At 50.3% G+C, this 17,385-nt stretch overlaps 2 protein-coding genes across 2 annotated transcripts; both read left to right on the top strand.

Annotated features, from left to right (window-relative positions):
- The first annotated feature begins 72 nt into the window (after positions 1-72).
- NPFFR1 (neuropeptide FF receptor 1) lies at positions 73-4,828 on the top strand. The gene is made up of 4 exons (XM_014286844.3): positions 73-720; positions 2,327-2,623; positions 3,461-3,560; positions 3,913-4,828. Exons 1-4 carry the CDS (start codon positions 489-491, stop codon positions 4,718-4,720), a joined length of 1,437 nt encoding a protein of 478 aa, XP_014142319.3. The 5' UTR covers positions 73-488; the 3' UTR covers positions 4,721-4,828.
- Positions 4,829-5,786: 958 nt separating this feature from the next.
- Positions 5,787-17,336, top strand: PPA1 (inorganic pyrophosphatase 1). Its single transcript, XM_055720426.1, has 11 exons — positions 5,787-5,911; positions 6,111-6,175; positions 8,971-9,024; positions 9,470-9,589; positions 11,569-11,655; positions 11,966-12,092; positions 12,634-12,761; positions 14,294-14,379; positions 14,606-14,675; positions 15,823-15,862; positions 17,001-17,336. The coding sequence occupies exons 1-11, from the start codon at positions 5,848-5,850 to the stop codon at positions 17,030-17,032; spliced, it is 873 nt and encodes a 290-aa protein (XP_055576401.1). The 5' UTR covers positions 5,787-5,847; the 3' UTR covers positions 17,033-17,336.
- The last annotated feature ends 49 nt before the right edge of the window (positions 17,337-17,385 follow it).

Below are 17,385 nucleotides of genomic sequence, written 5' to 3'. Positions count from 1 at the left end.
CCTGTAAATATTTGACTTCCAGACATGCCAAAACTAAACTTTGGTAAAAGACCATGGTAAGGGGGGGTTTATTGATGTTGGCAATGATGGAGGAGCTGGAGTCACTGGGAACAGGGCAGCTGGAAGCACTGGGAGCGGAGCAGCTTTGGGCCAGGACCAGCATCCCTAAGGACTGTGCTGCTTTTCCCCACCGTGTGGTTGATTTACATGGGGTGGAGGACGGAGGTCTCCCCGCTTGTGTTGGGGTTCGCAGCATTTTTCCCCCCTGGGACAGGAAGGAGTGCTGCTGGGGGCACCGGCCAGCAGTCGGAGGAGAGAGTGGCACCGAGTGCCATCATCAGCATGGGAACCTCGGGGGTGGCAACGGGGACACAGACCCCGACCGTCCCCAGGGACCACATCTGCCCCGGCTCTCTCCTCGCCTCCGGTAGGCTGCCCCCCCCCTCGCTGCCTCAGGCGGGGGGGTACGTGCGGGTACCCCGGTATCCATGGCGATAGGAGGCTGTCCCCCCGCTGCTCCCTCCTCTCGCTGCAGCCGGCGACCAGCCGCAACCGGCGCGGCGGCACCGGCACCGCCGTACGGGCACCGGGCTCAGTCCCGGGCGGGGGGGACCGGGGGAGGGACGGGGACAAATTCCCCCCCCTCCCCCGGCGGCAGACACCCCCCTCCCGCCCGCATGCCGGCGATGCAGCCCCCGGAACCAGGCCGGGCCGGTGAAGGTGAGTACCGAGACCTGATTTATTTTATTTTATCCAAAAAGGAAGATGTCCAGCCTCCACCAGACCCGTATTCCACCAGCACAGCCTTTCCCTGTGGTGGTTTCCCACAGCCAGGCAGGGAAGGGGGTGGCCCATTGCCACCCCGCTGGTGCACCCCTGTCCCCTTGTCACTGCATCCGAGATGTCAGGATGGATGTCTCCATCCACCCAGCACCCACCCAGGCACTTGGCAGCCCTTTAATTTGCTTTCCTTGTCTTCCACCTTGCTTTTAAAACCACCTGTGATTCCTCATCCATAGGATACCCACCTCCAGCTAATGCTGCAAGACACTGCAGCCCAAAGAGATGAAGTCCAGCAAAGTTTTGGGCTTGATACCGCAGGTTTCGGGCAATGTCATTACAGTCTTTGCTATCATTTCTGCTAACAAAGCCAGTTCATGCAGGTGCATCTGATGCTGACCAGCCAGACCATCTTGCCCCAGCAGCCCTGATGCTTCTTTGCTTCTCTCCAAGAGGCTCCTTCTCCCGTGCTGGTGCTGCAAACCCACACCCCGTGCCTTTCTGAAGCCCCACTGGAAGCATGTTGCCCAAATCCTGCACCCAGGACAAGGTTATAGAGACCAGGCAGGGCTTCCCTGCACACCAGAGCCTCAGGGAAGCCAGTGGTCCCAGCAGCTGGGAAAAGCATCTTGGCTGGTGAGCTGAGAACCAGCACAGGGGTGGGGGATGATACAGCTGCCCATTATGCAGCGGCTTTGCAGTGCTTTCTCAGAGCAGGGCTGACCTGCAAGCTGAGCCTTAAAGCAAAAATATGCCTTTTCTTGTCTTAACATTGCAGCCTAGGTTTGCGCTAGGTCCCGTCACCACTGCAGGCAGCTCCTGCCTGCACCCAGCATCATCCCGCGTCCCTGCCTGTGTAAAGCTGGGGAAACCCAAGGGGGGTTGCTGCATAGATCTGCTCCCCCTGTTAAATCCGTAGCCAAAAATGCCATTCCCTGCTCCATCAGAAGCTCTCTGGGTCCCAGATAATGATCATAATTATGTACAACTATTGCTTTATATGTAAGGGAACAGCAGGCTCTTGTCTGCCCCAGCCTGTCTCTCTTGGGCACTGTGACTGGGGTATTTTAGGGGATCTAAAATTGCAGATCTCAGAGGTGCAAGGAGAAACAGCAGCACACACCTGGGAGCAGGGATGCTCCCAGGCTGGCTGTGCTGGGGACCACATGGATACAGCTCCCACATGGCTGGAGCATTGCGGTATCGGGACATGGATTTCTCTTCCTTGCATCATCCCCCAACAAAATCCCGTGAGAACAGGATGTCTTCTGGGCTGCTTTAATTCATCATCAAAAATATGATATAAACTAATAATTATATAAAATAATAATGATACAAAATTATCAGCCAAGGTGCTGCAGTACCTTGGGCTGTGTAACCTGAGGAGGAGGGGACTTGAGGCACTGAGATGATCCCAGCAGGACACACCCCAGTCAGGCTGGGCACTGGTATAAGTATGAAAACCCACCTCTGAGAGCATTAAGAAATGAAGGGAATAATTGCTTCATTCTCTCCCAGCTTCACTTTCCTGCCTTCCCTTCCCCAGGCCCTTCCAATGGCAGCTGGTCCAACTCCACAGCAAGTGACATCCACCTCCTGAGGGAAAACTACACCTTCCTGGCATACTACCAGCACTCCTCCCCTGTGGCTGCCATGTTCATCCTGGCCTACACCTTCATCTTCCTCATGTGTGTGATCGGCAACATTCTGGTATGCTTCATTGTGGTAAAGAACCGCCAGATGCGGACAGTCACCAACATGTTCATCCTCAACCTAGCCATCAGCGACCTGCTGGTGGGCATCTTCTGCATGCCCACCACCTTGGTGGACAACCTCATCACGGGTGAGCAGGGCAGTGGAGGGATGAGACACAAAGAGGGGAGAGAAAGTGGTGGGGAACATCACCCACCTGCTGCCCCATGGGTGATTCTTTTGCTGAGGATGAGGAGGGCAGGTGGTGGCCACTCAACCACACCTGATGAAATGTATCACTTCATTTAGAGATGCTATTTTAGGGGGAAAAGTCTTTTTTTTTTTAAGTGGTTTTTTTTTGTTGTTGTTTTTTGACATTTTTTGCAAAATAAGTATGACCTTAGCGCTGCTTTATTTGTAAAGTTCAGCCATTCTCCATCAAGCAACACTGAAAAAAACCCTCTTCTTCTTGCACTTATCTTCTCACATGCTGGCTCAGCTCTGCCCATTGACCTTTCCAAAGATAAAAGGCAACATTGGCGTAGTTGGTGGAGTTCACCTGCAGCAGTAGCCAGGGCGCAGGGCAGAGTCTGTATTTATTTTTTACGAGGTGCAATTTATCTGTTGCCAACGCCTTAGTATTGGGGTCAAGAAACAAGAAGAAAGCCCTTCTGACTGAGGATCCCAAGGCTGGTCCCCATGATAACAGCTCAAGCCCTACGTAAGGGTAGGAGAAATGCCAACCACTGTGCTCCTTGAGTTTCTAGGAAGTGTAATATGTATCTTTTTTACCAATTTGGGGTTTTTCCTCCAAACATCTGTACTGCTAAAGGCCATCTCTGTATGAGCCAAAAATGCAGCCCCCTCCTTAGAAGCAGGATTTAGCATCCCCTAGTAACAACATGGTGGATGGGGACATCTAGAGGGAGCTGCTGATGGACCCAGCCGAGCCAAAGGCACCTACAACCTCTGCGGTGTCCCCTCGCAGGTTGGCCCTTTGACAACACCACGTGCAAAATGAGCGGCCTGGTGCAGGGTATGTCTGTCTCCGCCTCCGTTTTCACACTGGTGGCCATCGCTGTGGAGAGGTATGTTGGCACAGGCACGTGGGGACATGGGGAGCAAGCCACCTCCAGTGTGTTCAGGTGTCCTGTGTGGTTTCCATCATGGGAAAGCTCCTGGGGACACCAGCAGTGTGTCCCAGCTCTCCAGGAGGACCACAAAGCTGTCTATGAGGTATCCCAGCAAGGTGTCCTTCCCCACCTTGGGCTGACAACACCAAATCTGGAGAGATGCCAGCCTGGGATCTCTGCTGCCAAAAGCCATATGTAGAGAGCAATCCACCTTATCCTCCCTTCCCACCCCTGGCTCCTGGCTGCCCTCCTTCCCCTGGGACATCCCAGCAGGTGCCCAAAGCCACAACCATCTGCCCTCCCACAGGTTTCGTTGCATTGTCCACCCGTTCCGGCAGAAGCTGACGCTGAAGAAAGCCCTGCTCACCATTGCTGTCATCTGGGTGCTGGCCCTGCTCATCATGTGCCCCGCCGCCATCACCCTGACCGTCACCAGGGAGGAGCACCACTTCATGGTGGATGCCTATAACAACTCCTACCCCCTCTACTCCTGTTGGGAGGCCTGGCCCGAGACAGGGATGAGGAAGATCTACACCACTGTCCTCTTCTCCCACATCTACGTGGCCCCTCTCACCCTCATTGTCATCATGTATGCCCGCATTGCCTTCAAGCTCTTCAAGTCGGTGGCACCTGCCCGTGGCCAAGAGGATCCAGAGGGGAGGAGAGTCTCCTGGAGGAAGGCCAAGGTCATCAACATGCTCATCATTGTTGCCCTCTTCTTCACCCTCTCCTGGCTGCCCCTCTGGACGCTGATGCTGCTGACGGATTACGGTCAGCTGAGTGAGGGCCAGCTCCGCCTGGTCACTGTCTACGTCTTCCCCTTTGCCCACTGGTTGGCCTTCTTTAACAGCAGCGCCAACCCTATCATCTATGGGTACTTCAATGAGAACTTCCGACGGGGCTTCCAGGAGGCCTTCAGGGCTCCCATCTGCTCACCCCACTGCCATCACCATCGCCACCGTGGGCCCTACACCCCCAGAAACCACAGCCGTGGGATCCTTTTTGGCACCCACAACCGCGTCTTCACCCAGGCGCGGGCCAGCGACTCCCTGCCCGCCTCCGAGTCAGGGCTGCTGGCACCACGCCACACCGGTGTCCCTGCCTGGGATGGCTGAGCAGCTGTGGCCACCAGGCACCTCTGGTCCAAGGGCTTCTGGGATGGGGAACGGGGATTCGCCACGTCATGAGCCATGAGTCACCGAAATAAAGGCGTGTCCTACTGATGCCATGTCCCTGCCTTGGCTCCTCCACTTCCCCCAGCAGTGCCTTCCTGGATGAGGGGCAGAGGGGGCCACCAGCTGAGCCCCCTGGCACCATGGGCCCATGCCCTGCCAGCACCCCCTTTACCCAGCCTCAGACACAGCATGGGGCCAGGGAGGGAGCGGGGAGCAGTTGGGGAGCACGTGCGCAAATGGGCTGTCCTGCACCACGCTTAGCCACACCATGAACCATGCAGCCCTTGGCTGGACCACACCATGCTGTGCTCAACCATGGCCACACCGTACCATTGTGGCCATGATGGATGAAGCCACACCATACTGCTGTGGCCATGCTGGACCACGCCATGCTGTGCTGGACCAAGCCATGCTGCTGTGGCCATGCCGGACCACACCATGCTGTGCTGGACCAAGCCACGCTGCTGTGGTCATGCCGGAGCACACCATGCTGTGCTGGACCAAGCCATGCTATGCTGTACCATGCCATGCTGCTGTGGCCATGTTGGATCATGCCATGTTGTGCCAGACCATGCCATGCTGTCCTCAACCATGCCATACTGCTGCGGCCACGCTGGACTACGCCATGCTGTGCTGGACCAAGCCACACTGTGCTGGATCATGCCACACCATGCTGCTGTGGCCATGCCGGACCACACCATGCTGTGCTGAACCATGCCATGCTGCTGTGGCCATGCCATGCTGTGCTGGACCAAGCCATATCGCACCGCTGTGGCCACGATCGGCTGCACCGTGCTGTGCCGGGCCATGCTATGCCGTACCGTCACGGGCCACGCCGTAGCCCAGCCGCGCCGCCGGGCTACCCAACACCGGGCTGAGCTGGCCCCCGCGCCGCCCCGCGCCACGTGGCGGGGCGGGGCGGGGCGGGGAGGGGAGGGGGGCGCGCGGCCGCGTGGCGGGGGGCGGGGCCGGGGAGCCCGGCGCCTGCGCAGGGCGCACGCCGGCGGCCGGGGGCGGGGCACGCCGCGCCTGCGCAGTGCGGCAGCCGGCGGGCTGCGCGCGGCACGATGGCCGGCTACAGCGTGGAGGAGCGCGCTGCGCCTCACAGCCTGGAGTACCGGCTTTTCTTTAGTGAGTGCCCGCCGCCTTCTTCCTGCTCCTCCTCCCTCTCCTGCTCCTCATCCTCCTGGCCCGGGGGTTTGGGGGCGAGCGCCTCTGGAGGGGCTGGGGGAGCCCCAGGGCCTGAGTCGCGCCCCCCCACCCCCCCACCCCGCCCCTCACCTGAGGCGGCCCCTCAGGCCGGGCCTGACCCGTCCTCCTTGCTTTGCAGAGGATGCCGCCGGGCGCTACATCTCCCCCTTTCATGATATCCCCATCTACGCGGACGCCGGCAAGGTAAGAGGGGAGAGGGGCCGCCGTGAGGACCACCAGGCCGGGTGGCTGGTGCGGCCGTGTTGACTTGGGGCCAGTGACAAGAGCAACCGCTGGAGCTCTGGGCCGTGGGTGTGGGCATGGGGTCGGCGCTCCTCAGGGAGCGCAGTCCTGCGAGCCTGAAGTACCCGAGGGAGGCTCCCAGGGCCTTATGCTTCTCCACGGCAGGAACACCTAACGGAAGTATCGCCAGATCTTGTAAGGAATCGGTGCCCTTTTCTCGTAGTCTCAGCCTCGGATAGAGTGATGTAAGAGAACAGGCGTTCTCGTTCTCATATTCGTGTCTGAGATAGGAGTGGTTGTCTTGAACTTGCCCGTGAGGTCACATGAAAGTGTTTAGGGTTAAAAGAAGCAGTTCTCTCTTTAAATAAATATCTACATGCTCTCCTGTGGAAGTATATGCTCGTGCTGCATGATATTGTAGGCTTAGGTTTTGACTGCAGTCAGAGCAGTTCAGCTGCTGCATAGATGGCGAGGACATTCAATTCTTGCTGTAGCAGCTCCTGGGGACCTCGCCTCGCAGGAAGAGCAGGTGGGGAACCTGCAGCATGCAGTGCTGTGGGGCTTTTACATCCTTCTGGCGGACAGTGGTTAGTCAAAGTAGGCTGTTCTGAATCGCTAAGGTGCCTCAGCTTTAGGAAACCAAAATGGCTGTGCTTCAGTTTTCACTGAATGCTTTTTCACTGGTAACGCGGGCTCTCTGTGTTCCTTACCTTTGTAGCTCGTCTCTTCTTTTAACACATACTGAAAAACTGTGCAACTTGGTAAGTGTAGTGGATAAACTGTTCTAATATTTGTGATAGAGAGGTGCAGGTAGAGGGTGGTTATGGGGAAGGAAAAGAGTGTAGAATTGAGAGGTGAACATCTGAAATACAGCTGATTGAGCTTTGAAGTGCAGGTATTGTCAGAATGTGCGCTGGGAAGTCTGAGATCGCTTTTGCCTACTCAGAAGGGAAAAGATGGATTGTAATCATCAAGGACCATGGCAAAGCAGTTTCTGTGGCCAACTGGGAAAGCAGTTTTCAAAAGCAGGTGTCTGAAAGGTAACTCAGACAAGTAAAATCCAGATAATACTACACTTTGCAGGTGCTTGCAGAACAGGGGGAAAGAGCAGGGGTGTGACTATAGGATGAGGAAGGTTTCTGCAGACTGGTGATGCTTAACAAGGGAAACTGGACTACTGGTGCGCCTTCAGGCACTTAGTGCTGCTTGCCAGCATTTTCGTGCCAAGTCATTAAGAGAAGCAAGTATTGCTGAAGGTCGCAGTCCCTGAAGTTACACAATAGCGGTGATCACATTAGACCTCTTTGCAGGAGTGCCTCTCTGCAGAGATTTTAATCATTGCTTAGCACATTCATTACCAGCAGTGGTAGGGAGCCCAGCTTGGAGGCAAAGGTTGTCTCACTCTGTCTGGGCTCCTTCATCTTTATCCTTAGACTTCTAAGATGCTGAGAGGATTGCAGGGTGTTTTTTTCAGTCTAGGGCTGGGATGTGCTGACCTTATCTGTGCCTGTGTGTCTTGGCACTGTGAAGGAATGACCTTGGGCTACTCAGTGGGTGTCTTAGACCAAGGCAGATCTGTCAGTTGGACTGTGGGGAAATTGCAAGCCTAACAAAGATGCACCCCCAAGTTACTTTTCCTTGCCTGCAAAGCCATAAGCACCTTGCCTAGCCAGTTCTAGTTGCCTCATTCCTATCCTCAAGTTACTTAATAAATAAAAATAGTATATACCTTTTACATATAAATTGCAAATGAGCAGTGACCCCCTGCAGTTAAGGGGATGTAATAAACTTGTGTTAGGGAAGGGTGTGGGCAAAGTCAATGATGTAACAGCACTAATTGCACAATGGCAATCTAATTATGGCGCAGTACAGGTTCGAAGGATTTTGCAATGCTAATACTGCTTAACATGAGGATTAGAAACCTTGTCGATGCTAGGGAGCAAGGTCTGACTTTTTGTTAAAAGCCATAATCTCCTCAAAGAGCAAATGTTAAGGTTCCAACTGTGGAAAAGCTTGTTTTCTTGAAGAGGAGATTGACATTGAACTCTCAAGAGTCTTCTTGGCCCAGCTGGAGTCAACAGGAGATGTTTTCAAGCATCACCTGTAAACTAGATACTGCAAGATGTAGCTCTACGTTTCTCCCCCACATCTTTATCCTCGCGCCATACTGCTAACAAGGTCTGCTTTTATAGGCATGTCAGCTTGGAGAGGAGGAACTCGGGCATCTTCCTCTACTTCAAGACAGACTAGAATATTTGGGAGTGAAATTCTCAGTCGTTCAGGATAGTATGTGGGTGGCAATGTTGTTAAATAGATAGCTTACTCCTGTAATCCTTGTCTCTTCTAAATTGCCAAGGTGGCTCTTGCTGAGCATTAAGCATTTTGCATTTAACAAATATGCCGAAAACCTCATTTTGTTATGTCCAGGATAGTTTGTATGCAGTTGTGTTCGGTTCATTTAAACCTACTGTTCTGTAGGAACATGATGGAGATATTCGTAGGTGGCAGCTGATGGAGAAGGAGAATGTGTGAGTAACCTCAGTCTAGCTTTTGCTGGTATCTTTCATGGGATTCAGCTTTGGGTGATGACATGTGACTGACTGGACTACAGGACTTCCATCAACTGTATCAAAACTGGCTCTGGAAAAAAAGGGGAAAAAAAAAGTTATGGTTTTCATGCTTCGTTATGTATGTACCCTAGCTTACAGTGTGGTCTTGAGATTCCATCCCATTCACTGATGTTTTGCTTTCTTCAGAATGTGTTCAACATGGTTGTAGAAGTACCTCGATGGACAAATGCTAAAATGGAGGTAACTATATTACAGTCCTAGCTTAAAGTGCTTGAGCGGACTGGTCTATTAATCTGGCTTTGCTGATTCTTCCTTTCTCAGTTCCACCTCCTGAATCGGAGTGGTTTCTAACTTCTGTAAATACGTGCTTCATGCTAGAGGTCTAGTGTGGGGGCTGAGTCTTGCAGAGTTTGGAATAACTTAGTGTTTGTCTGTGGCTTCTTATTAAAGCAGCGTCTTATGGCTTTCAACCCCATGTGGTTCTGACATTTGTAAGTCTGCTGAAAACAATATCCCAGGAGATGGCAGTGCAACAGGAGATGGAGTTGTCCGATATCTGCTGTTGGCTTCAGGGTCAGCTCCTGGTCTCTTAGCTTGTCAGTTAGCAGCTAGCTTGATTAAAAAAAAAAAAAATCACTTGTTTTTTTCTTAGAGAGTAGAGAGATTTATGTAACTTTTCTTTCAGATTGCAACAAAGGATCCCTTAAACCCAATAAAGCAAGACGTGAAGAAAGGAAAACTGCGCTATGTAGCTAACGTATTCCCCCACAAGGGTTATATCTGGAATTACGGTGCTATCCCACAGGTACTGTAACTTGCCTCAGTGGCCCATCCTTTCTGGTGGGGAGGGGGGAGGATGCCTGTGTCTGTCTCTGACTACCACTATTAATGAGCAAAAAGGTCAGCTCAGAGTCTGGTCTGGAACACAGCATTTGTAGCTGTGTATATAATCTTGCTAATGAAGAGAACCTGTCAAGGAAGCCGGAGTACTTTTAAGTAGAAATCTCAAGAGGTAGGCTTGTAGCTAATGATGTAAACAAGCTGAGGATGAGCAGCTGCTGCTAGTGAGGTACCAGCTGTGTTGCTCCTCTCCTTGAACTTTGCTTGGACAGTAGCTGGCAGGTCCTTGTCTTTGGATGAAGGAAGCTGTCAGTAGACAAGGAACTGGGCATCTGGCAATGCAATATGCTCCGTTCCTGCCTGGTGAAGCATAAAGAGCTAATGTTTTAACTAATGGTACAGGATCTCAGTGTACAGCCCCTAGGCTGAATCTTTACAGAAGGTTCTTCTTGCAGTGAATTGTTTTAGACTTCGGATGTGGTCAGTGAAAATCTGGATAGATCTAAGACTGCATCTTTCCTATTTCTGCCCCTCTTACTGTTCAGCATCTAAAACACACAGCTAGACTAACCTATTTATGTGTTGGATGGTGGTAGGTGCTCTGTTCTCAGTGTTGGATCTGAGTGGCAGAGAGGTATTCAGAGGTGCGGAGACTCCATGAAGCAGATGTCTGCAGCTGCACAGATATGCTTTCTCTAGAACAGCTGGCAAGGTGAGACTGACAGATGGTGACAGCTGGACCCAGGCTCTTAACTGGCTGGTAACTGCTAGGTAAAGAGGAGCTTTGAGCAAGGCTCTTTGCCTCTGATGTTCTCTAAAGTTTGAGTTTCCTTTCAAGAAATAAATTGTCAGTGACAGTTCATGGGAAAACACACTAAATTTTGTAATTCTAATCTTGAGAGCAGTGCGTGTTGAGTGTTTTCTCCAAGCGGCTTAAGACTATGTTTTGAAGTTGAATTGTGTTCTGCTTGGATGGATTCTGGTGTCGGTTTCTTTGTACAGAATTACAGCTTTTGAAGCCTTCACTCAGTCATATGTTAGTGGATCAAAGATGTTTATGCGTGGGCAAGGATCCAGACTTAGCACTTCCTTGTAGAGAAGTGCGATAGTGATTGAGAAGTGCCCTTCGGCACCACCCAGGTTTCAGTACATCTTCCTGAATGCTCTAGATGCATTGTGGTGTCTTGACTATACATACTCATCATGTCCTGGCATGCAGAGATTCAGGAAGAGTATTCCTTCTCTTTATATCTCAACAACCTTAGATGTAGATGCTCCTTATGATGCAAGTAGGCACAGTGCTCTTTTGCTCCTGGCTGAAAGTGTGTTTTAAGCAGCTATTATTTTGGAGGCACAGCTCAAATGCCTTCTGGAGTCCTGTCTCTCAACTTACGCTCTCTGCTTTAGGTGAGCTGCGCTAGGACACTGGGTGGCACAGGGTATGGGGCTCTGCGTTCTTGACACTGCTTTAGTGTAACAACATGTCTTAAATTGTTTTATTGAAAGGAAACAATACACCCTGTCTGTCTTCCTCCATCTTTGTTGAACTTCGTTGAACTGCTATCTGGAGTTCAGGAAACTTCTGTTAAGAAATGAATAGGGAGAGGAACAGGCAGGCAGCCAAATCAATGACTGTTCTTTATAGATGTGAACTTCACCTTTATGCAGCTGCGCAACAGAGGAGGAAGTCTGGAAAGTGTTGAAAAAAAGGTTTGTCTGTAGGAGGGAACAGCTTACCCTTGGCAAGATAAGACCTTTTAACTTGGATTCAAACTGTATTTGCAGGCACAAGTGAAATAGTAGCCCAAACACTAGACCTGAAAGCAAGTGTGAAGTGGGCCATCATCTGTTTCTTCAAGGCAATCTCATACCTGAAATAAATCATCTTTTTATTTCCTCTTGAAACCTGAGAGTTCTTATTCCTGTGTGTGGGGTTTTTTTCAGACTTGGGAAGACCCAGGTCACAAAGATGAAAATACTGGCTGCTGTGGAGATAACGATCCAATTGATGTGTGTGAAATTGGAAGCAAGGTAATGCGTTCTAAAGGGTAACTGTCTTTTGAAACGTGTAATTAATGTCTCTGAAGGCAATTATCCAGAGTCATTATTCAGTTCCTACCTCCTCTACCTTAAGAATGTGATGTTTCCCTCCACTGCCTCCTGAGATTGTTGATGAGATCTTACAGTGCAAGCCTTGTGAGCCAAGGCTTATGAAGTGCTGAAAAGCGATAGCCTATTTCGTGGTTCCCGACTGCTTGCTGAACTCTACCAGCTTGCACAGTCTCCTGTTGTGGATTCCTTGGATGCATGAGTACAGACAGCAAGGTCTTTGTGCTTGCAGGTTTGCTCTCGAGGAGAAGTCATCAGAGTGAAGGTGCTGGGCACGCTGGCACTGATTGATGAGGGAGAGACGGACTGGAAGGTAATTGCTATCAATGTTGAAGACCCGGAAGCAGACAGCTATAATGGTAGGTAACAGGAGGGGGAGAAGAGGCTTTCCTGTTACTTTCTTTTCTTCCTGAAAAGGAAGAGAGTACTTCCCTTTCTCTGTTGAGAACCTGCAGGAAACTTTCAAGTCAGGACATGGGCTTGCTCTTCTTATGCCACAGTATTAATCAGGTGTGATAAGGGGAGAACAGCAGAACAGGATGTTACCATTTTACTGCTGTTTATCCCAAGCTGTCAGTCCTCTGCACAGCCTGGCGTCTCAAAGAGGGTGGCTGTACAGCTTGTCCTCTGAGTGGAAGGAAAGGGATTGTCCAGTAAGCCTCTAATCAAAGCTGTTTAAGTATGTCCATGCTCCTGGGAGCAATCAGGGTATACTACGAAGATGAAACACTAACTTTTCTGTGCAGATACCCATTTTGTGTCTGTACTGTAAGCTGTCTGAAATGTTGCTAAGGCTGCTTGAGGAGGGGTTGAAAGAGAGGCAGCTCAGAAGAGAAGGGGGTAGTAGCTAAGTAACTTCTGTTACTAGATCTGGCTAAGAAGCCTTTTCTCCCTGGCTAGATATCGATGATGTCAGAAGAATGAAACCTGGATACTTAGAAGCTACGGTGGACTGGTTCAGAAGATACAAAGTACCTGATGGCAAGCCAGAAAACCAGTTTGCTTTTAATGGCGAATTTAAAAACAAGGTAAGATAACCTTTCTTCATTACAGTGAGTGTGCAAAGGCACGCTGTCCAAAAACTGAGCTAAAGGTGCGTGGGGACACAAATAAGTAGTCACTGAGAGAACTGATTTCTGTGGGGCTGCTGGTAGCTGACTTTATTCTTCCTGCTGTTTTTCCAGGCTACCATTCTTCTTGTTTCCAGCCTTGGAATTTCTTGCAGGAATACTAGGAGAAAAAATAGAGGATTATTACCCTGCTGCTGTTGAATATTAGGACTTTTTATTCTAGTTGACATTCATGTCAGATTACTTCAGGGCCATCCCGTGTCAGAACCAGGATGAAAAACGCCAGGTTTATTCGCTCCTGCTCTGGAGCAAAGGATCCTTGACATCACCCTTTGCTTCCCTTGCACACTGGCTTTGTTCCACTGCAGCCTGGTGCAAGCTGAAGTTAACTCAGGAGTTAAAATGCTTCTTCCTTCAGGCGCAAAGTGTTGCCTCACGCCCTTTGACTAAGGCTCTGCCTTGGCAGCATTATTCCTCTGCCTCTTCTCTGGGCTGCATCAGATAACTTACTGCTCCTGAACGGGTGGAATCTTGCTTCTGCACCCTCCTTCCTGCCAGTCCTGGTGTGTCGTGAGTGGGTTAGCAAGGTGACTCAACTCGCAGAGCTCCAGAGTTGGTGCAGAGAAGGCAAGGGCCTGCAAAGCCCTGGGTGGGAAGGAAAGGGTAAGGGGGGTAAAATGGAAGTCACGTGGGAGCGGACTTGTCCCCTTAGGCTGTAGCACAGCACTGGTTGGGTGGGCTGGGATATCTCACTGCCCCTCAGGATGGGTGAAACCGGAATTGAGGCCAAGGCAGAAAATAGAGACAAAGAACCTTGCACATGTTCTGTGGTGTTTTATCTGGCTCTGTATGGTATCAAACCCAGATATTTATTGCTGGTGTTATGCTAAAAAGAACTGTGTGTGCTTCCTTCTCCAGCTGACAGGTTAATGCTTCAGCATATACTATTCTTTTAAGGAAAAAAAAAGTTATATGCTTGGAAGCAGATTAATTTTTAAATAGTTGCAAAGCTACATTAATTGCATGCCTCTTCCTGTTGATCTGTGCGGCGGCTGAATGATTTGCCTGGAGTGGAAGAAGGTTTGCAGATAGGTAGAGATCAACTAGCTGCTGGAGACAGAGTGGGAGGAGCAGAGGGGTGGAGCTGCTTTTATAATATAGCACTGACTGGAGACTAGAATATCTGTGTTCCGTTTCTTTTGGCTTCAAACTCGCTAGGTGACCTTGGTGTATCCTCCCACCTGGAAAGTAAAACATTTAATCTTGTAAAATCCCTGTTGTTTCAGCTGTTGTGTGCTGAGAGGTTGCTGCTGTTCCTGAAAGGTGCAGTAATAGATGTCTCTTTGAGGACTTCCACAATCAGAAGCTATCTAAAATCAGCCCCAAAATACCAGCCTCTCCTTCCACGTAACTGATAGTTTGGATGGATGATAGAAAGATGGTCTAGTGCTTACACATAACGTGATGTTTGTTCTCATCTTCAACTTTAGGATTTTGCTGTGAACATCATCAAAAGCACTCATGAGCACTGGAAAGCTTTAATAGCAAAGAAAACTGATGGAGGGGAGATCAACTGGTAGGTTAATGCTTGTGGTACTGTGCAGGTTCCTTTCCTCTAAACAAATAACCCTGGAACTTCCTTTTCTGAGGGGTGCCATGCTTTCTGGTGGCTGCTGGTTGTCTCCACAGGCCTTCCCCTTCAACATGGCAACTATAACAATGATTCTTAATATTCCATTATTTAATACTTTTTGGGGAGAGACTTGGCTTTCACGTTCTCACAAGCAACTTATCTCTTCTAGCACAAATCTGACGGTGTCTGACAGCCCTTTCTGCTGTGGTCAAGAGTGTGCAAAAGCTACTGTGGATGCAGTAAGTACAGATTTGAGTGTCCTAACCGCAGCGTTGGTGTCAGGCAAAACAAATTGTGTGGTACTGTAACCTGTCCTCTCTGTGCGAACAGCACATTGTATGCTTAGATTTTTTTTGGATGACTGAACACAATGACACTTTCTGATTAAAGAGGGTGTATAAGGAGCAAAGCCAGACATTCCTCCAGAGGCTTCTCCTTGCACTTAGTCATCTGGGAGGTGGAATCCAAAACAGTTTGTGTGAAGGGCTAAACTTCTGAACCATATCTTGGCTCTCAGCTGTTCAGTATTTAAATATTTGGCCTTCCAAGAGCTTCGTAGTGCAGGTCATCCTTTGTGAAAAGAAAGCATAATTCCTGAGAGCTGTGCAGCCGGGGACCTTACATCCTTTGCAGCAAAAAGCTTGAAGTTCCCAGTGCAGTACTCCTACCTAGTTTCAGGACTTAACTACATCTCCTTAGGCTTTTGTGAAGTACTGCTGCTGGCAGCTAGAAAGGGTTTAGAGGAATGGGACAGAAAAATCAAAAGGCAAATGTTGCCTTAGTGCATGGAAATGTGACTGGCAGCCAGTGTCTCCATAGCCTTGGCGATACTTTTAAAACCACTATCTTGGTTTTAAAGTGCTTGTATCCTCTGGTGGTATCTGAATTACTTGTAAGTTTTTGAACGTGCAGTCCTTGCAGAGGGTGTGTCACCAGCTGGGGACCTTTCTCTGTCTTTGGCTGTTAAATATCAGGTAAAAGCTCTTCAGCAAAGTTTTCCAAGAATCCTCTGTACTTCTAGTCCACCACCATCTTACAGCTTTAAAAAAAGCAGGCTGCCTGCAACCGCACAGATGCTGGAGCAGTAACTGCTTGTGGTGAGAAACAGGTGGCACTGCAGCCCGTGCTTAGAGCAAAGCACGTCCGGCGTGTAGGACATCTGTGGAATGAGGAGGCAGTGGGGATGACAAGCCTCGTGCTGCATGTGAACTCATTTATTCCCTCACAGCTCACCAGCACTGGCTGCTGCAGATCAGTCGTGCTGCTTATATCTTAAACGGTGCTCGGTGAAGACTTGGGTACCTCTAAATGATGCCTAGTGAGCTTCAGGTGTAAGGGTCTACGTCTGTCAGCAGCTGCTGTCTGCTAATACACTTCTTGTTTCAGGCACCACCATGTAAAGCTGCCAACCCAATCCCGCCCGAAGGTGAGTCTCAACCCCGTGTTCACATTCTGATACCGAGTGGAGATTTCATCAAGGGGATTATCAATAGGAAAATGAGGGTCTTAACTGATGGCTGGGTATGGCTCCAGCACGAGGAGGAACAAAGGGCTTTGTTGGACCTATCTTGTGTCAGTAATGCAATTTGATTCTGGGATAATGTCTGTTGTTACCTTACTTGTTTGGGTACATGAGGTGAGTAAAGGAGTGGTGAGTAGGAGACCTGAGGTGCCATAGCTTACTCCAGAAGAGATTAAATTTATAGCAGGTCCTGAAAGACAGGCACTACAGAGGACTGAAATGCAGTGATAGCAGGAGAGTGGTTTCCTTTGTTCCTGCGAAACGGGGTTTGTTAGCATCCTCAGTGCAGGTGAGCTGAGGAAGGGAAATACTCCCTGCCCACATGGAGCAGAGGAAGAAGTTAGTTGCATGTTCAGAATCACACTTGCAGCTGAACCTGCTGATCAGAGATCTGTTGCTGAGCAAGTGCCCGCTGCCAGCTGGTAATGAGCCTTTTGGTGTCTTGGGCTGTGACTCTGTAAGAAATGAACAACTGTGGGTGAGTCCTCGCTCAGCTGGCATCTTTTCCTTCCACGCGAGGTTGCTATGGGCACCTTGCACGTGAAAGCGGGTCACTGCTGTAGCAGGGACAAGACCCAAGCACAAGCTGATGCCAGTGTTGAGAACCCACAGCTGTGTGGCAGAAAGAGGGGCTAGGCTGTCCTTTCCAGTCTCTTCCTGGGTAATAAACCTGTGAAGAAATTGGTGTCTCCCATACGGATGTGGGAGTTGGAGGTAAAATGACTTTGCCTCCGAGTCAGCTGAGCCAGAGGGTTGCCAAGCCAGCTCTGCCTTGCTGTCTTTGCCTGACCTGAGTCTTGTGTGGATGCTCCCTATGGCAGCCTGCGTGAGGGTGGCTTCTTCAGGAAAACAGACGCACGTAAGCAGGGCTCTGCGAGAGCCTGTTTGCTCTGGTGGAGGTGTCGGCCAGAGCGGGAGGAAGGCCCTGCTCTGGAGGTGATGCCTGCAGTGCCATGTGATTGCTTAATAGGTGGGTGGCTAACAGAGGACTTAACCCCCTCTTCTTTTTTGTTTGTTTTTTTTTTTTCCACCCCCCTCGCAGTTGACAAGTGGTTCTACTACCAGAAAAACTAAGGCCTGAGGATGGGTGGTGAGACAGCTGTGTCCTTTCCCCCGGAAGAGTCGCCACACGCAGGAGTAGACCAGAAGAATAGCTTCAGTGTCAACAAGACGACCTTGCCTGTAACTTTGCTGATTAGAATCACACATCTAGCAGCGACGTGTCTGCTGCACCGAGGTCTTGTGGAGGCTAGAAGATGTAATTTATAAAAGCAAAACACCCTGCTTGTGTGTGGTCGTACAGTGTACTTTGTAAATCGTGACAGATCGCTCGCCCGGTACGTGTATGGATGCTAGAAATAAAAACTACTGAACCTGAGCGCTGTCGGGCTCCCTGTCCCTTCCCCCCCGCAGCCTGGGGGCATTCG

Source organism: Falco cherrug, chromosome 9, assembly GCF_023634085.1.
Source record: "Falco cherrug isolate bFalChe1 chromosome 9, bFalChe1.pri, whole genome shotgun sequence".
In the NCBI taxonomy this organism is placed as follows: Eukaryota; Metazoa; Chordata; class Aves; order Falconiformes; family Falconidae; genus Falco; species Falco cherrug.
This window is presented reverse-complemented; position numbering and strand designations above follow the sequence as displayed.